A 20,084-nucleotide genomic window follows, 5' to 3' on the forward strand; every position below is an offset into this window, starting at 1 on the left:
ACGCCTGAACTCTACTGAATATTTCTTTGCAAAATTAAAAGTGATAGAAATGTATAAGCTATTAAACACCATGGCTTCCATCTTGCCAAGGGATACATTTTTTATTTAAATGAATACTGAAGCGGATGAAATGAATCTCTGAAAGATAATGCTTAAAATAAAGATAAGAGCAGTTAATAAAAACAGTGTCAGTCCTCGTACCTGTCTGAGTCTCTCCTCACTGTCGGCCAGGGAGACACTCTGAACCTCAGAGGAGGTTCCAGGCATCTGGGAGGGTCTTTGCAGCTGTCCTCCAGGGTCCTGGCCTTGCTGCTCCTTCATCTCCAGTCTTTCTGCTGGCTGTGGACACGGGGGGGTGGGTGCCTGCTCATAAGGATCATGGACAGGCGTCTGGTTGGGACGTCTGGACGGTGACGGAGAGAATCCATCATCGGCCATCCCACCGTGATGCGTTGGTGTCTGTGACCCAGGGTGCGGGAAGGGAGCGTCTTGGGGCCTAACGCCTTGAGTGGAGAAATGGTCCTGCTGGTTCCCCAAGGGACCAGGCCTCTGCACCTGCAGTCTGCCCAGCCCGTCAGGCCCCATCCCTGGCCGGGGGGTTCCTGGAGCCTGGGCGTACGGGTCACTCAGCATCGGCCTGGTGGTCTGGGAGAACATGTCACCACTCATAGGCCTGGGGGTTCCAGGTTGGCTAGCATAGGGATCCATGGTGGCTAGCCTCTGGCTGCCTGGGGACTTGGAGAATCTCTCTCCCATGGGGGGCCGAGGGGTACCAGGTTGCTGGGCGTAGGGGTCCATGGAGTGCCCGGGGGACATCCTCTGACCAGGTGCTTGGGGGTGTGGGTGAGGGAACTGGTTCATGCCAGGGCCAGAGCGAGGAGTGTTGGGCTGCTGGGAGTAAGGGTCTGAGGACTGACCGTAGTTGTCGTGTGGGCGAGGGGTTCCTGGAGGTCGAGCGTAGCTGGACTCAAAGAACGGTCTGTTTCCAGGAAGTTGGCAACTGGGGTCATTCATGGGTCGAGTGATACCTGACATCTGAGCATAGGGGTCTGAAGAGGGTCTTGGGTTTCCAGGGGGCTGGGCGAAGGGGTCATATGTGAAGTGGTCGGGCCTTGGGGTAGAGGGAGCATGAGCGTAAGGGTTTCGGTTAGGTAACTGTGCTATTGGGCCGGGCTGAGGGAAGGGGTGGCCCTGGGGATGGTGCTGGGCCATCCTGGGTGGACTGGTGAAACTGTCGTGGGGTCGTGGAGTAAGAGAGGCCTGAGAGTAGGGGTCTCCCTGCTGAGAGATTCTGTCTGACAGGTGTCCCATTGGTCTGTTGAAGGGGTCCTGGGCCTGGGGCGGAGGCATGGGGGTCTTGAATAGAGACTGAGGAACTGAGCCCTGCTCGTTGCTTCCCGGGATGGGAGCTAACAGAGGTCTGGAGTAAGGGTCTGACAGGATCATCCTGTTTTGAGCCATCCGTTGGTAGGCCTCTTGGCGGATCATGGGTCTGGAGTAAGGGTCTCCCCGCACTGGAGAGCCCATCGGGAGCCTCCCCTGAGGACCCTGGTTGACTCTGGGTGGGCCCATAGGCTTTAGGAAGGGGTCCATGTCCGCAGCAACAGGCCTGGGGGTGTCAGGGGGCTTGGCATAGGGATCCATCTCCCTACTCATGGACGTGGGCGAACCAAAAGCTTCATGAGCGGGAGATGTGAGCCTCCCTCTGTCCTGCTGATCCATCAGAGAGGTGGGAGACTTGCCAGACTCCATGGACATTCTGCGACTTGCGCCGGGTCCTAGAGTTGGAGGCCTGGGGGTGCCCACCATCTTGGCGTAAGGGTCACAGGGAGAGGAGGGTCTGGAGCCGGAGGAGCCAGGGGAGAACACCTGGGGGGACTGGGGCTGAGAGGAACCCCCTGAGGGAGGGGGAGGAGGGGGCCGCAGAAACACATCTTCGGGGGGCCCTGAGGTGGGCGTCCCTGGCAGTTGAGGTCGGAGGAAGCCCTCTTTACCTCCGGTGCTGTGCTGCATGGGGGACATGCTGCCGTTGCTGCCGTGCTGGGAGGAAGGGCTCTGGTTGCCGCTGTTGTTACCGTCTCCCTCCGACTGGCTGCCTGACTGCTGTTGCTGCTGCTGCAGCTGCTCGTTCTTCACCTGCTCCAGCTTCTGGGTGGCTTCGATCTTGGCTTGCTGCCTGCTTTTCTGTCTCATTTGCTGTCGTAAGAACAGGATGAAAAGGCAAAACATGTTTAGTTAATTAAATAGTGGCTTCACAAGCAATGCATGTTTGCTTAGCAGCCTAAATTACAAAAAGACAAAAAAGAGACTATTTGACTAATGTATTTTTTTTGGGGGGGGGGGGGCCTTCCTAAACTGCATCTCACCTGGTTGCATCTCACACACACTAACCTGCCTGCAGGCCACACTACTACAGGCCACACTACTACTATCTCACTTCTCTGAATACAATCTTACCTGTCTAAACTTCCACTCTTGCTCATGCTCTGACTCTTTGGGTTTCAAAGGGTCCTTAAAGAGCAAGTCTGTGTCTAGAGGTATGTTGGGGTCAAACACCTCGTCGGGGAGCTGCAGTGAGACGGGAGGCTGCTGGGACAGGGGAATCTGCTGCGACTGCTGCCTCTTCAGACTCTCGTTGGACATCTGGACCTTGTTGATGCGCAGAGCAGCCCGGTTGTCCCTTGCCTTTTGCTGCGGAGCAAAATCAGTCGCAGACAAATACACACATAATAAATTATTTCAGCTGGTGCCATAGAAACCTTTGGAGACGATTACGAATAGTTTTTAATTTGATTTCTTCAGTCATTATTTTATCATTATTTTAAAACATGGCCTCTGCCAGAAATGACAGGTTCTGTATTGAGGTGAACACTGAAAACTGAGGATCTTCTGTTAAAGCGGCAAGACGTAGTAGTCTGACTCATAAAATAAATACCACATCAGACTAAAGTTTAAGGGAGACAGAGATCTTCACAGGATTCTCACATGTTCAATGTATGTCTGTCTACTAGAGACAATAAGTAATTTAAGCAGAATGAAATGCATCTTACCACATATGGGGCCCTGTCTTGAGAACTTGCTTTCCTCCATAGCTTTGCAATCTGTTTGACTCTTGTAGACCAGTCTGTAGAGTGCCGGAAGAAGATCATTTTATATGACTAAAACAGACTGCAGCTCAAAAAGGACATCTGATGACATCTTCCACTGTAAATTAAGTCATGATAACTGCTGGATATGCACAGAGGTGTGACTGGGGAACACACACACACCTGGGAACTCATCCTTAAGGCTGGGGAAGTTGACGTTGGTGTAAAGGACAGGGGCTACAGTTGCTAGCTCCCCCAGCGTCTCCTCCTTCTCCCACTTCAGTGTGCTCCTCTGGGCGTTGGACATGGCCTCCGCCTCACCTCCCTCAGGCCCGGGCCCAGGAGGAGGGGTGAGGCCTGGGCCACCATGAACAAGACCAGGAGCCCCCTGCCACGGACCCACCGCCTCTCTGGCCATCTGATTAAACTTCCTGTCCCTGCAGGAAGGACACAAGTACAGGGATTTGAGTGATAGACAAAAAAAAACATGTAGTCATCATTATCATTGTTTTGTAGACAACTAGAGCTCCCTACGGTAACTAGTCACTAACAAAGTTTGCAATTTGATTTGGTTAAACCGAGTAGTTTGTATGGAGATGACTTAACGTTCAATACAGTTTGTCAGATAATTATGTGGTTTCCACAGCAAGGTAAGATTTGCAGTTAGTACCTTGGATTGTCAGTAAAAGGCATGCGGTGGAGGGGAGAGAAATTGTCTGGGATACAGGGTCCTGCTCCGGGATTGGACGGATTCAGAGGGAATCGTTGGTTAGGTCCCATCAGCCCGTTCATCATTGGCATCCGTGGAAACATGGCATTCCCTGTATGCAAAAACAGGATTATATCAAAGGGACTGCATTACTGTAGGAAAACAATGTTTGTGTGATGAGCAACCTCTTCTGAAACATGAAGACTTGCATTTGCGCTCTGAACTAATGCCTAGGCTTTAGCTCATCGGGCTAACAGTATTGAGGAACACAGAAAATAAGGAAATCAGTCTAAATAAATAAATGACGCCCTAAACAATGGATTTCACATGACTGGGCAAGGCCCACAATTAATTTAATATAGCCTTGTAATATAACCTACACCATCACAATAAATCCATTATTTCTTTTAGACAGGTCTAAAGAAAATGTTGCCTATTTCAGAAGAACAGAATAGCATACTCTGACTTGTCCTTATGTTAGGCCCTGATCTGGCTATGCCATATGGCTGTGGGCTACACAAGTTAATTTAGCAGAGAAGATTTGTTTAGAATTTGTTTAGGATTCCGTGGAATTATTTTATAGTATGAAGAATACAATTGAACAAAGCTGAATAAAATAGAAAGGATATATTCCCCAAATGATTTCAGAAGGAGTGCACACTAGGCTTGAGCTGTATATCGTATATACCAGTACACTGGGATATTTGGAAATAGCCATGGGATGTTTTTTTCAATACCGTTGAAACTATTTCCTTGATTTATTTATACATTCGAATATTTGTAGTTATTTTTTTAAGCAAATAACAGCAGTCAACTTTTGCAATATGTTAGGAGATCACGTTCTCATTTCACCTGTCACAGCATTTTTCATTATGAAGCTTACCAGTAGTACCCAGTCACGTGGTGTATTTATCCCTGTGTTTCCTGTCTCTCTGTGCCAGTTTGTCTTGTATGTTTCCAAGTCAACCAGCGTTTTTCTTGTTCTTCTGCTTTTTGCATTCTCCTTTTTTTCGTCCTCCCGGTTCTGACCCTTGTCTGTTTCTGTACTTTGAACCCGCCTGCCTGACCATGAGAGCCTGCCTTGACCATGAGAGCCTGTCTGCCAGTCTGTACCTCCAGGACTCTGATCTGGTTTTGACCTTTTTGCCTGTCCATGACCATTCTCTTGCCTACTCCTTTTGGATGAATAAACATTGTAAGACTTCAATCATCTGCCTCCTGTGTCTGCATCTGGGTCTCACCTTGTGCTTTGATACTATACTCCTGTTGTAGAGAAGCAATGTGCTAATATTAGGAAAGTTGAGAAATAAATATAGTAGGCCTAGCTAGGGCTGGGAGATATGGCGAATCAATTATCACAATATTTCATTTTTTTTATTTTTACATTCAATAATGATAATTATCACGATATTAATCAAATAATGTTTAAAAGGTGCATATCTGCTTCAGACTCCAGTATGCCTAAACAAACCAGGCAGGTAGCCTAGTGGTTAAAGTGTTGGGTCAGTAACCGAAATCCCTGAGCTGACAAGGTAAAACTCTGTTGTTCTAACCCTGAACAAGGCAGTTAACCCACTGTTCCCTGATAGGCCATCATTGTAAATAAGTTGTTCTTAACCGACTTGCCTAGTTAAATAAAGGTTAAATTTTTTTATTTTATTATGTGAGCTACACATAAAATTAGACTAAGGAAAATTGTTCCATGTTTGCGGCCAGGGAGCACGTACCTGGCGTCTATTAAATTGATAAGCCTCTTGAAACCTTCCTTTTCGACTGTGCTAATTGATAGCACGTCCTTAGCAATGCAATACATAATAGCATTTGTGATGTCTGTCTTTTCGATGTTTGTTTGTAGGGCATAAACGCTGTCAGTGTTGACTGCGTCGGGCAAACATCCCTAGTTTGGCTGGTGCTTGACGGACGTTGATCAATACCGTGGCGCAAACTCAAACTTCCTGCATGTTCCAAAGAGTGATTTGGCTTCAGATGTTGAAAAAGGTTTTATCGTATTACCAGACTTCGTAGTCACCTGCCTACGGCACAATTTGCACCGAACATTGCTCTGTTCTTTGTCGAACTTCAAAAAGCCAAACCACTTCCAAATTACTGAAACAGTTGAACCCTTTTTATCAATAATTTCTTTGTTGGAAGCTGCTCCTTCTCCATGGCTATCACTGCCCCCGTTTTCGCCTACATCACTCATTTGTCCTGGTTAATAGTAGCTACTCCATCACTCGAGGTGTTTAGTGGGCGTATACCTCTCCATGTGCATATTGTCACTTCTACGCATGTTCCTGCTGCGTCAGAAGTGAAATGGACTGCTGTACCGAATGATTCTATATCGGCATTATCGAAAATGAATCTAAGCGTTTTTATATCGTTATTGAGGGAAGTAATTACCTCGATAATTATTGATATTGACTTATCGCCCAGCCCTAGCCTATAGAAAGCTGATGGGATTCTACTCTTTTTAATAGAGGCCATCAAAACTGCGTTCTTGCATAGCCTACATAAATGTTGCGTAACATGAGCTCATGGGCTCTCATGACGTGTTTGATTGGATTGGATTCAGAATGATTAGAGGAAAAATAGAGAGCAGAGTACCAGGCCATTAGCCACTGTCATTCAGCAAGTTTTGTGGGCTACTAATGAACATCAGCGGCATCAGAGCACAGTGTTGGAGAAGCCGCGACTAAACGGTCACATGGCATTTGACTGTGGTCATGACTTGTGAATGCTGGTGTGGTAGTAATACATCCCCGTAACAGCCCTAGTCTTATCAAAACGTCAGAGGAGAGCGAAATACTGCCAGTATCTGCTACAGGACCCTGAGGAGAGTCATACCTGCGTGAGGGTGTACCAGGCTGGTTCCTGGTTCCCCAGGTGGGCCGTGGGGTTGAGGCATCTGTGGTGGATGGCTGGTGCTGGGGCTCAGGACGGCAGTGAAGAGGTCCTCCACGTCCTTCCCTTCCAGCTCTACAGGGCACAGCAACAGAGACAGTCATTAACACTAATACAGACAGTAGAGTTAAAACTGATAGACAGACAACAGTAATGTTCAGTTCTGTATAACCCTGGTTCTCTGAATGAGGGAAACGATATACAGTGGTTTAAAAAAATACAATTAAAAAAAGAGTAATAACCAACCTGGTATTTTGTATAGTTTGCTGAGAATCGATTCTGATGCCAGAAGAAAAAGAAATGACACAGATTATTCATCTGATCAGAGTTATACCAAGCAGTGAATTGAATATGAAGGGGCTAAAATACAGACGTGTTGACCACCAGGTCTTGTACTGACCATCAGCCATCTCCAGCTCTGGGCTGAAGATCCCGTCCAGATGTTCATCTGGGAGCGTACGGGGAGTCCGGCGGCCGGACTGAGAATGGGCACGCGCTGGGGAGCGGTCTGTCAAGGGCCCAATGTCCAGACCAGCTGAGAAAGCACACACAGAGAGACACACACACACACACACAGAGACACACACAAGCAAAAATACACATCAAAAACAATGCATGGTCCACTCACTTAAAAGCTAGACACAATCAGAACGTTATCTGGCTAATAAGCTTTGCGACTCATTTGAATTAGGGGGGATATCTACATTGTGTGCAAATTAAATGAAGATAATAAGCAACGGTGCACGCTTAGCAGAATTACTCATGATGACTATATTTTGAGATGAATCTTTAAATCTACTACCGTAATTTCCGGACTATAAGCCTCTACTTTTTTCCCACGCTTTGAACCTTGCGGTTTATACAATGACGCAGCTAATTTATGGATTTTTCCCGCTTTCACAAGATTCATGCCACCAAAAAACTGAGCACCGTCACATAATGTGACGTAAATCGAGCGTGCTCAAACTTCCCATCATTCTGATTACGGTAGTCATTTTGTCACCCTCATCATGGCAAAGACACGGAGAAATGCATATGATGCAGCTTTCAAGTTGAAGGTGATCGATCTGGCTGTTGGAAAAGGAAAGAGCTGCTGACAGCGTGGAGCATTGTCAAAAAATCCACTATCATCAACGGGTTTCGAAAGGCTGGACTGCTGCGTGTTGAAGAGGGCAGCGATCCAACATCGGATGAAGCAATTCTGAGGCTATTCAACTCCAACACCGAAGGAGATGACTTCAGTGGTTTCAGTGCACAGGAGGAGGAAGATAGTGACCAATGACTTTCTTGGTAGGCTACTGTTTACTGCTATTTTTCAACAACCAAAAATTGTTACAAGCCGTGTTTCGTTTAAAGGCTGTGTAAAGTTCATTTGTTTCAATGTACCGGTAGGCACCTGCGGCTTAGACATATGCGGCTTATTTATGTACAAAATACATATATATCTTTTTTTAAGTCAGTGGGTGCGGTTTATATTCAGGTGCCCTTAATAGTCCAGAAATTATGGTATACATCTACTCACATCTAATCTACTCCCCAAGAAACACATTACAACCATCCATCCATCAACGTCAGGACGACTGCTGCGAACTATTAGCCACCAAGGCTTTTTTTTTTTGAGGTGAAGAAATACTAAGTGCATTTTAAGTTACATAAAAGTAGTGATTACTGAGAAAGAACCAAGGATGCAGAATTGTATTGGCCTCAGTGGAGTTGCTAAGAACCTATTCTTCACCAATCACCGAACAGGGACGAGAGAGACGGAGACATTCGCTGTCACCACAAAATGCAAGGCCACTCACCAAGGCCTCTCACTCTCTCCAAATAATCTGCCTCTAAATTGCTATGTTTCTGTCCTTGACCATTTGTTTTGGTGACAATTTGAATAACTTTAGCGTTTGTCAATTAGACTTGAATTTGTACTTCACAAACAGAACTGTAACCAAACAAAGGATTGGAAAACCTTTTGTGTGAGAGGCCATTGTAGACCAGGTGAAATGTAGCGTGAGAGGGTCAGAGAGCACAGGCGCACACAGTAACTCAAAGAGAATGTACTATTGCTATTAAGGCTATGGAGGCCCTTACCAAAAGGAGGAGGTGAGGAGTCGACCTGGAAAGGGCAAAAATCAAGACCTGCAGGAATGGAACCGAAACCAAGACACAAGATGAGTGAATAAAACAGAATACTGGAGACAGAGCAAGCAAATCAAACTGGAAATAAATGAATAAAACACACTTGAAACAAATAAAAGATAAAACAACTTAAAAAGGAATAAAATAATTTTGAAAAATATGTGACAAATATGTGCTGAATAAAAATGTAGTGGAGGTAAGGATAAATTCGTGAGAATTTATCCTTACCCTAATCCTTGGAAAAGCCATTTTGAATAGACAGACAGCAAGACTTCTCATGCTGGCAGTAAACTCTACCCACTATGACAGCCTCAGAGACGTATACATCAACGATGTCGCTCTTGCTACGGGTGATTCTTTGATCCACCTCGACTCAGACGACACCATTCTGTATACATCTGGCCCTTCTTTGGACATTGTTAACTAAACTCCAAACAAGCTTCAATGCCATACAACACTCCTTCCGTGGCCTCCAACTGCTCTTAAAACGCTAGTAAAACCAAATGCATGCTTTTCAACCGTTCGCTGCCCGCACCCGCCTGCCCGACTAGCATCACCACCCTGGACGGTTCCGACCTAGAATACAGGGATAACTACAAATATCTAGGTGTCTGGTTATACTGTAAACTCTCCTTCCAGACTCATATCAAACATCTCCAATCCAAAATCAAATCTACAACCGGCTTCCAATTTCGCAACAAAGCATCCTTCACTCACGACGCCAAACTTACCCTAGTAAAACTGACTATCCTACCGATCCTCGAATTCGGCGATGTCATTTACAAAATAGCTTCCAATACTCTACTTAGCAAATTGGATGTAGTCTATCACAGTGCCATCCGTTTTGTTACCAAAGCCCCTGATACTACCCACCATTGCGACCTGTATGCTCTAGTTGGCTAGCCCTTGCTACATATTCGTCGCAAGACCCATTGGCTCCAGGTCATCTATAAGTCTATGCTAGGTAAAGCTCCGCCTTATCTCAGCTCACTGGTCATGATAACAACACCCACCCGTAGCATGCGCTCCAGCGAGTATATCTCACTGGTCATCCCCAAAGCCAACATGTCCTTTGGCCGCCTTCCCTTCCAGTTCTCTGCTGCCAGTGACTGGAACGAATTGCAAAAATCGCTGAAGCTGGATTCTTACATTTCCCTCACTAACTTTAAACATCTGCTATCTGAGCAGCTTACCGATCGCTGCAGCTGTACATAGTCCATCTGTAAATAGCCCACCCAATCTACCTACCTCATCCCCATAATGTTTTATTTACTTTGCTGCTCTTTTGCACACCAGTGTCTCTACTTACACACCTTCATCTGCTCATCTATCACTCCAGTGTTAATCTAAATTGTAATTACTCTGCCACTATGGCCTATTTATTGCCTTACCTCCTCACGCCATTTGCACACACTGTATATAGTCTTTTTTTTACTGTTATTGACTGTACGCTTGTTTATTCCATGTGTAACTCTGTTTTTGTTTGTGTTGCACTGCTTTGCTTTATCTTGGCCAGGTCGCAGTTGTAAATGAGAACTTGTTCTCAACTGGCCTACCTGGTTAAATAAAGGTGAAATAAAATGAAAAAAGATTAGTGACATACCAGAATCACCGGTCTGTTTCCCCAGCATCCTCAGGAGGTCTGCATCCGCGTTGAGAACCTCAGACAGATCCACTAGAGGTTCCTCAGAGGGCTCTGTGGATGAGAAGACATGCAGACATGACAGTCAGAAACCACGGTATGGATCAACGGACAAGTGTGTGTGGTGTGTGCGTGCGTGCGTGCCTCCATCTGCATAGTACATACGTGGTCCTGGTGGTCCGTCTGGTCTGGACGAGGCTGAGGTGGAACTGAGCAGGGGATCTGAGGATGGGTCCATGATGCTGGTGGTGGGATGCTTCCTGTCCCCCTGGGGCCCGGTTCCAACCCCAGCTTGGCCCTCCTCTAGCAGCCCAGACTCCACCGCCTGCTGCCTGCTCTGCTTGCTCTTATCCAGCAAGTCCTTACCGAAGAACGCCTCCTAGAAAGGCACACAACACGGCTCACTTCTCCATAGACCCACCATATTTCAGGATAACAGTCAACCTTTATCTCCCACCTTCCCCATGGGACTTTCATCAACAAGCACAGTGACATGATCCATCCTTTCAAATACTTAAAATATATAGAGATTTTTTTTTTTACTAGCGTCAGTGGACTCTCTCCCTCTCTACCAGTGTAGATAGACATGGATCTATCTCCCCATCAGCAACGTTTTATCTCGCAGAGGACAGACACATCACGTGACTGCTGCAGCCTCCCACATTGCTGGGACATTAAAAGCCTAGCTAACCAACTCAATAATTAATCCAATGTGCTCTGTGTTGGGAGTCCTTTATGTTTTCCTTGGTCTCTGTGCCCTCCTGCTGTTGAGTACAGACCAGTAGTGACAGATGCCCATGGCTTAATGCACCTCCTCACATCTCATCTGTTTTGGCCAACACAAGGTGACACAGAGCTCTGGGTTTGAGACGAGCGAGAGCAGGAGCACGAGCAAGCGAGAGAGCGAGCGAGGTAGTCTAGCGTACATACAGTATGTTGAACCCAAAAACAAAAGGATGATCAGAGTAGAGGATTTTAGCTATCCTCTAAGATCAAGTCTTGGAGGCCTTCCCTCCCACTTTGAGAGCACACAAACGGGGCTTTAGCCATCTCCAGTGGTCTATCTTTAAGTTGTTGTCAGGCAGAATGCTGAGTATTCTCATGCCTCCCATTGGGGGAGGTAAATCGCCATTTTATGAAGATGCAATACGACATTCCAGGCTATCAGGGTGCTCCTGCATCTATGAATGGTTGCCTCAAAGAAAGTGGTTGACATTTAGGTTGGCAGCTTATTCTGACAATTAACTGCATACGGTGGTCCTTAATAACATGCTTTTTGTTGTTGCAGCAAGACAATCTCTACTCCAAACACTGTGCCTAGCACCAAGTGGTGTTTTTGCCTAATTGTAACCTTACAACTATGCCAGGGAATCATGGCTAAATATATTCCCTCAGTTATACCAAAAAACTGACACATCTTCCAAATCCCATAAACCCTGAGACAAATGTCAGCCCTAACGTACCATTCTTTCAGAAAGTATTCACACCCCTTTTACCACATTTAGTTGTTACAGCCTACATTTTTTTATTGATACTATTGAGATTGATCTACACACAATACCCCATAATCTCAAAGTGGAATTATATGGCGTCAATAAGTATACAACCCCTTTGTTATGTATGCCAAGCCTAAATATGTTCAGGATTTAAAATGTGCTTAACAAATCGCATAAATTGCATGGACTCATTCTGTGTTCAATAATAGCGGTTAAAATGACTACCCCATCTCTGTACCCCACACATACAATTATCTGTAACGTCCCTCAATCGATTCGTGAATTTTAAGCACAGATTCAACAACAAGTAGGTTTTACAATGCCTCGCAAAGGGCACTTATTGGTAAAAATAAAAAAGCAGACATTGAAAATCCCTTTGAGCATGGTGATGTTAATAATCACACTTTGGATGGTGTATCAATACACCCAGTCACTACACAGATACTCAGTTGACGTAGAGGAAGGAAACAACTCAGGGATTTCACCAGGCCAATGGTGATTTTAAAACAGTTACAGTTTAATGGTTGTGATATGAGAAGACTGAGGATGGTTCAATAACATAAGTAAAAGGTACAAAAAAAAAGAAATTGTAGCTACTCCACAATACTAACCTAAATGACCGAGTGAAAAGAAGGAAACCTGTCCAAAACATACATCCTGCTTGCAACAAGCAGTGGTTAAAGTACTTAAGTAGTACTTTAGAGTATTTTTTTTTGCCATTTTTTTCTTTCTGTACTTTACTATTTCTATTTCTGGCCATTTTTACTTTACTACATTCCTAAAGAAAATTCTGTACTTTTTACTCCATACATTTTCCCTAACACCCAAAAGTATGTTACATTTTGCTTAGCAGGACAGAAAATGGTCCAATTCAAGAGACCATCCCTGGTCATCCCTACTGCCTCTTATCTGGCGGATTCACAAAACACAAATGTTTGTTTTTAAAATGTCTGAGTATTGGTGTGACCCTGGCTACCCGTATAAAATAATAATAGTGCCGTCTGGTATGCTTAATATAAGGAATTTTTAATTATTCGTAATTACTTTTGATACTTAAGTATATGTAAAAACCAAATACTTTGACTTTTACTCAAGTAGTATTTTACTGGGTGACTTTCACTTGAGTCATTTTCTATTAAGGTATCTTTACTTTCACTTAAGTCTGAAAATGTAGTACTTTTTCCACCACTGGCAACAAGGGAGACAAATTCACATTTGAGCAGGACAAAACCTAAAACTCTGGATTTGCTTACCAAGACAACATTGAATGTTCCCGAGTGGTCTATTTATAGTTTACTTAAATTGGCTTGAAAATCTATGGCAAGACTTGAAAACGGCTCTCCGGAAATGATCAAAAAACAACTTGACAAAGCTTGAAGAATAAAAAAAAAAAGGGCAACTATTGTACAATCCAGGTGTGCAAAGCTCTTAGAGACTTACCCCCCCAAAAACTCAAAGCTGTAATCGCTGTCAAAGGTGCTTCTAAGTATTGACTCAGGGGTGAAAATACTTAAATACAGGGGTGAAAATCTGTATTTAATTTTCAATAAATGTGCAAACATTTCTAAATACATGTTTTCACTTTTGTCATTACAGATTTAATCCATTATGAATTCAGGCCGTAACACAAAATGTGGAATAAGTCAAGCGGTACGAATACTTTGAAGGGACTGTAGATGTGGGACTGACCTGCAAGTAGGTGGGAAAGGCCTCCTCTAGCTTAGTTTTCTTCTTCCTATAGCGTTTCTTGATCTTCTCCGGGATATCTGGCCCATGGGGAGTCTCATCCACAGGGGTATCAGGCAGCATCTCTCCCCAGCCTGCAGTGGGCACCGAAGAGTAGGTCAGAACCTGATCCATTCAAATATAGAATCTGCATATGCTTGGGCATTTTATTCCACAATTTATTTTCACGAGGCAGAAATAGGATATTCAGACAAAAGCAATTGATCACACATCCATAGATGTGTGGAACTCACCCTCCTCTTTTCCTGTGGGCGGTTCAGAGACCGAGCCAGAAGAATCCTTCCTGCTCAGGGATCGTTTGGCCTTGCCTGGGCCCTGGCCTGGACGGCTCCGCTGGCGCACCATGAAGCCACCGATGCCTGAGAAAGAGATATTCAACAATGAACCAACACACAGCCAAGGTAAGATTGCTGGTTCTAAGAAAGTAAAGTATGCAAATTGTAATACAAGTAATTTTTTATTAGAATGCTATAAGATCTGTTTTATTATGAAATTACTGTTGGAAGGACAAAAAACACGTTTTTTTTCTTGGTGTTTCCATAGAGTATATCTCAATGCTTTCACTAGAGAAGGAAACATATATATTTTTTAAATGTAACCATTATTTAACTAGGCAAATCAGTTGAGAACAAATTGTTATTTACAATGACGGCCTACACCGGCCAAACCCGGACGACGCTGGGCCAATTGTGCGCCGCCCTATGGGACTCCCAATCACGGCCGGTTGTGATACAGCCTGGATTCGAACCAGGGTGTCTGTAGTGACGCCTCTAGCGCTGAGATGCAGTGCCTTAGACCACGGCGCCACTCGGGAGCCAGAGAAAACACCATTTATAACCCCTAGAATAAGCCCTCTTTCTTTCCTTCTGAGGCCTTGTCTTGTCATCCCTGAGCTTGGCTGGCTGTGTATTGAGGGCTATGGCAAGCTAGAGCGCTGGGCACGTACTGCACCATTTCAAGCTCCAGGGGAGCTGTCTCCTCCAATCAGGTGCCCTACCCGGCCGGTATGGCTTCCTCTTCCTCTTTTTGCTGCCGTCTGCCCCCTTGGACTCATCTTCTGCTGGCTCTCGCTCTGGGCTCGAGTCAGACTTGCAGTCCAGAGAGAGGTCTGCATCTGTGAGTGGGGGAGAGAGAGGAATGGGAGGGACAGAGAGAGAGGTGAGACACACAGACACAGAAAGAGAGAGAAACAAAGAGAGAGCGCGCCACACAGAGAGAGAGAGAGAGCGCGCCACACAGAGAGAGAGCGCGCGCCACACAGAGAGAGCGCGCCAGAGAGAGAGAGAGCGCGCGCCACACAGAGAGAGCGCGCCAGAGAGAGAGAGAGCGCGCGCCACACAGAGAGAGAGCGCCACAGAGAGAGAGCGCGCCACAGAGAGAGAGCGCGCCACAGAGAGAGAGCGCCACACAGAGAGAGCGCGCCACACAGAGCGCGCCACACAGAGCGAGAGCGCGCCACACAGAGCGAGAGCGCGCCACACAGAGCGAGAGCGCGCCACACAGAGCGAGAGCGCGCCACACAGAGCGAGAGCGCGCCACACAGAGCGAGAGCGCGCCACACAGAGCGAGAGCGCGCCACACAGAGCGAGAGCGCGCCCACACAGAGCGAGAGCGCGCCACACAGAGCGAGAGCGCGCCACACAGAGCGAGAGCGCGCCACACAGAGCGAGAGCGGCCACCAGAGCGAGAGCGCCACACAGAGAGAGAGCGCGCACAACGCACGAGCGAGAGCGCGCCACACGAGAGAGATAGAGCGCGCCACAGGAGAGATAGAGCGCGCCACACAGAGAGAGAGAGCGCGCCACACAGAGAGAGAGAGCGCGCCACACAGAGAGAGAGAGCGCGCCACACAGAGAGAGAGAGAGCGCGCCACACAGAGAGAGAGAGAGCGCGCCACACAGAGAGAGAGAGAGCGCGCCACACAGAGAGAGAGAGAGCGCGCCACACAGAGAGAGAGAGAGCGCGCCACACAGAGAGAGAGAGAGCGCGCCACACAGAGAGAGAGAGAGCGCGCCACACAGAGAGAGAGAGAGCGCGCCACACAGAGAGAGAGAGAGCGCGCCACACAGAGAGAGAGAGAGCGCGCCACAATCAGAGAGAGAGAGAGCGCGCCACACAAGAGAGAGAGAGCGCGCCACACAGAGAGAGAGAGAGCGCGCCACACAGAGAGAGAGAGAGCGCGCCACACAGAGAGAGAGAGAGCGCGCCACACAGAGAGAGAGAGAGCCGCCCACACAGAGAGAGAGAGAGAGAGCGCGCCACACAGAGAGAGATCGAGAGAAGCGGCCCACACAGAGAGAGAGCGAGAGAGAGCGCGCCACACAGAGCGAGAGAGAGCGCGCCACACAGAGCGAATAGAGCGCGCCACACAGAGCGATAGAGCGCGCCCACAGCAGAGGCGGATAGAGCGCGCCACACAGAGCGATAGAGCGCGCCACACAGAGCGATAGAGCGCGCACACAGAGCGTAGAGCGCGCCACACAGGCGATAGAGCGCGCCACACAGAGCGATAGAGCGCGCCACACAGAGCGATAGAGCGCGCCACACAGAGAGATAGAGCGCGCCACACAGAGAGATAGAGCGCGCCACACAGAGAGATAGAGCGCGCCACACAGAGAGATAGAGCGCGCCACACAGAGAGATAGAGCGCGCCACACAGAGAGATAGAGCGCGCCACACAGAGAGATAGAGCGCGCCACACAGAGAGATAGAGCGCGGCCACACAGAGAGATAGAGCGCGCCACACAGAGAGATAGAGCGCGCCACACAGAGAGATAGAGCGCGCCACACAAGAGAGATAGAGCGCGCCACACAGAGAGATAGAGCGCGCCACACAGAGAGATAGAGCGCGCCACACAGAGAGATAGAGCGCGCCACACAGAGAGATAGAGCGCGCCACACAGAGAGATAGAGCGCGCCACACAGAGAGATAGAGCGCGCCACACAGAGAGATAGAGCGCGCCACACAGAGAGATAGAGCGCGCCACACAGAGAGATAGAGCGCGCCACACAGAGAGATAGAGCGCGCCACACAGAGAGATAGAGCGCGCCACACAGAGAGATAGAGCGCGCCACACAGAGAGATAGAGCGCGCCACACAGAGAGATAGAGCGCGCCACACAGAGAGATAGAGCGGCCCCAAGAGGGCCAGTAGAGCGCGCCACCAAGAGAGAGAGCGCGCCACATCAGAGAGAGCGCGCCCACACAGAGAGACGAGCGCGCGCACACGAAAGAGAGAGCGCCGCCACACAGAGAGAGAGAGAGCCGTGCCACACAGATGAGAGAGCGTGCCACACAGAGAAGAGAGAAGAGCGCGACCACACAGAGAGAGAGAGAGCGCGCCACACAGAGAGAGAGAGAGAGCGCCACCACCAGAGAGAGAGAGAGCGCCGGCCACACAGAGAGAGAGAGCGGCAGAGAGAGAGCCGCCACACAGAGAGAGGGCGCCACACAAGAGAGAGGAGAAGCGCCACACAGAGAAGAGAGCGCGCCACACGAGAGAGAAGAGCGCGCCACAGAGAGAGAGAGCGGCCACAGAGAGGAGAGCGCGCCACAGAGAGAGAGAGCGGCGGCACACAGAGAGAGAGAGCGCGCCACACAGAGAGAGAGCGCGCCACACACAGAGAGAGCGCCACACAGAGAGAGAGAGAGAGCCACACAGAGAGAGAGAGAGCCACACAGAGAGAGAGAGAGAGAGAGAGAGATCCACAGAGAGAGAGAGAGAGAGAGAGAGCGAGAGAGAGAGAGAGCGCCACACAGAGAGAGAGAGAGCGCACACACAGAAAGAGAGAGAGAGAGCGCCACACACAGAAAGAGAGAGAGAGAGCCACACACAGAAAGAGAGAGAGAGAGAGAGCGCCACACACAGAGAGAGAGAGAGAGCCACACACAGAGAGAGAGAGAGAGAGCGCCACACACAGAGAGAGAGAGAGAGAGCGCCACACACAGAGAGAGAGAGAGAGAGCGCCACAACACAGAAAGAGAGAGAGAGAGCGCCACAGAGAGAGAGAGCGCGCCACACAGAGAGAGAGGGAGCGCGCCACAGAGAGAGAGAGCGCGCCACACAGAGAGAGAGAGAGCGCGCCACACAGAGAGAGAGAGAGCGCGCCACACAGAGAGAGAGAGAGCGCGCCACACAGAGAGACAGCGCGCCACACAGAGAGAGAGAGAGAGAGAGAGAGAGCGCGCCACACAGAGAGAGAGCGCGCTACACAGAGAGAGCGCGCCACAGAGAGAGAGCGCGCCACACAGAGAGAGAGTGCGCGCCACACAGAGAGAGAGAGAGCGAGAGCGCGCCAACACGAGAGAGAGCGAGAGCGCGCCACACAGAGAGAGAGAGAGCGCGCGCCACACAGAGAGAGAGCGCGCGGCACACAGAGAGAGAGCGCGCGCCACACAGAGAGAGAGCGCGCGCCACAACAGAGAGAGAGCGCGCGCCACACAGAGAGAGAGCGCGCGCCACACAGAGAGAGAGCGCGCGCCACACAGAGAGAGAGCGCGCGCCACACAGAGAGAGAGCGCACACACAGAGAGAGAGCGCCACACAGAGAGAGAGCGCCACACAGAGAGAGAGCGCCACACAGAGAGAGAGCGCCACACAGAGAGAGAGCGCCACACAGAGAGAGAGCGCCACACAGAGAGAGAGCGCCACACAAGAGAGAGCGCCACACAGAGAGAGAGCGCCACACAGAGAGAGAGCGCCACACAGAGAGAGAGCGCCACACAAGAGAGAGTGCCACACAGAGAGAGAGCCACAGAGAGAGAGAGAGAGCCACACAGAGAGAGAGAGAGAGAGAGAGAGAGAGAGAGAGAGAGAGCCACAGAGAGAGAGAGAGAGAGAGAGAGAGAGAGAGAGAGAGAGAGCCACACAGAGAGAAAGAGAGAGAGAGAGAGAGGAGAGAGCGCCACACACAGAGAGAGAGAGAGCCACACACAGAAAGAGAGAGAGAGAGCCACACACAGAGAGAGAGAGAGAGCCACACACAGAGAGAGAGAGAGAGAGCGCCACACACAGAGAGAGAGAGAGAGAGCGCACACACAGAGAGAGAGAGAGAGAGCGCCACACACAGAAAGAGAGAGAGAGAGCGCCACAGAGAGAGAGAGAGAGAGAGAGCGCCACAGAGAGCAGAGAGAGAGAGCCACACAGAGAGAGAGAGAGCCACACAGAGAGAGAGAGAGAGAGAGAGAGAGAGAGAGAGAGAGAGAGAGAGAGAGAGAGCGAGAGAGAGAGAGAGAGAGAGAGCGCCAACACAGCAGAGAGAGAGAGAGAGCGCCAAACACAGAAAGAGAGAGAGAGAGCGCCACACAACAGAAAGAGAGAGAGAGAGCGCCACACAACACAGAAAGAGAGAGAGAGGCGCCACACACAGAAGAGAGAGAGAGAGCGCCACACACAGAAAGAGAGAGAGAGCGCCACACAGAAAGAGAGAGAGAGCGCCACACACAGAAAGAGAGAGAGAGAGCCACACACAGAAAGAGAGAGAGAGAGAGCGCCACACAGAGAGAGAGAGAGAGCGCCACACAGAGAGAGAGAGAGCGCCACACAGAGAGAGAAGAGAGAGAGAGAGAGAGAGAGAGAGAGAGAGAGAGAGAGAGAGCGCGCCACACAGAGAGAGAGAGAGAGAGCGCGCGCCACACAGAGAGAGAGAGAGAGAGCGCCACACAGAGAGAGAGAGAGAGCGCCACACAGAGAGAGAGAAGAGAGCGCGCCACACAGAGAGAGAGAGAGAGAGAGAGAGAGCGCCACACAGAGAGAGAGAGAGAGAGAGCCACACAGAGAGAGAGAGAGAGAGAGAGAGCGCCACAGAGAGAGAGAGAGAGAGCGCCACAGAGAGAGAGAGAGAGAGAGAGAGAGAGCGCCACACAGAGAGAGAGAGAGCGCGCCACACAGAGAGAGAGAGAGCCGCCACACCAGAGAGAGAGAGAGCGCGCCACACAGAGAGAGAGAGAGCGCGCCACACAGTGAGAGAGAGAGCGCGCCACACAGAGAGAGGGAGCGCGCCACACAGAGAGAGGGAGCGCGCCACACAGAGAGAGAGAGCGCGCCACACAGAGAGAGAGAGCGCGCCACACACAGAGATAGAGAGCGCCCACACAGAGAGAGAGAGCGCGCCACACAGAGAGAGAGAGCGCGCCACAGAGAGAGAGAGCGCGCCCACAGAGAGAGAGAGCGCGCCACACAGAGAGAGAGAGCGCGCCACACAGAGAGAGAGAGCGCGCCACACAGAGAGAGAGAGCGCGCCACACAGAGAGAGAGAGCGCGCCACACAGAGAGAGAGAGCGCGCCACACAGAGAGAGAGAGCGCGCCACACAGAAGAAGAGAGCGCGCCACACAGAGAGAGAGAGCGCGCCACACAGAGAGAGAGAGCGC

At 49.2% G+C, this 20,084-nt stretch overlaps 1 protein-coding gene across 6 annotated transcripts in view; it reads right to left on the reverse strand.

Annotated features, from left to right (window-relative positions):
- Positions 1 to 20,084, reverse strand: part of LOC109871531 (histone-lysine N-methyltransferase 2C) — a 134,579-nt gene that overhangs the window by 39,550 nt on the left and 74,945 nt on the right. For 4 of the 6 annotated variants that reach the window (XM_031807281.1, XM_031807279.1, XM_031807283.1 and 1 more), the window contains 14 exons: positions 14,711 to 14,827; positions 13,947 to 14,072; positions 13,657 to 13,787; positions 10,637 to 10,850; positions 10,433 to 10,525; positions 8,782 to 8,829; positions 7,097 to 7,231; positions 6,943 to 6,975; positions 6,640 to 6,771; positions 3,757 to 3,907; positions 3,270 to 3,523; positions 3,051 to 3,124; positions 2,458 to 2,691; positions 202 to 2,196 (listed from right to left, as the gene is read on the reverse strand). In XM_031807281.1, the coding sequence (XP_031663141.1) occupies positions 202 to 2,196; positions 2,458 to 2,691; positions 3,051 to 3,124; positions 3,270 to 3,523; positions 3,757 to 3,907; positions 6,640 to 6,771; positions 6,943 to 6,975; positions 7,097 to 7,231; positions 8,782 to 8,829; positions 10,433 to 10,525; positions 10,637 to 10,850; positions 13,657 to 13,787; positions 13,947 to 14,072; positions 14,711 to 14,827 (3,737 nt within the window). The remainder of the gene's footprint in view (positions 1 to 201; positions 2,197 to 2,457; positions 2,692 to 3,050; positions 3,125 to 3,269; positions 3,524 to 3,756; positions 3,908 to 6,639; positions 6,772 to 6,942; positions 6,976 to 7,096; positions 7,232 to 8,781; positions 8,830 to 10,432; positions 10,526 to 10,636; positions 10,851 to 13,656; positions 13,788 to 13,946; positions 14,073 to 14,710; positions 14,828 to 20,084) is intronic. The other 2 variants (XM_031807282.1, XM_031807280.1) reach the window with 2 other exon arrangements.

Source organism: Oncorhynchus kisutch, linkage group LG27 (assembly GCF_002021735.2).
Source record: "Oncorhynchus kisutch isolate 150728-3 linkage group LG27, Okis_V2, whole genome shotgun sequence".
Lineage (NCBI taxonomy): Eukaryota > Metazoa > Chordata > Actinopteri > Salmoniformes > Salmonidae > Oncorhynchus > Oncorhynchus kisutch.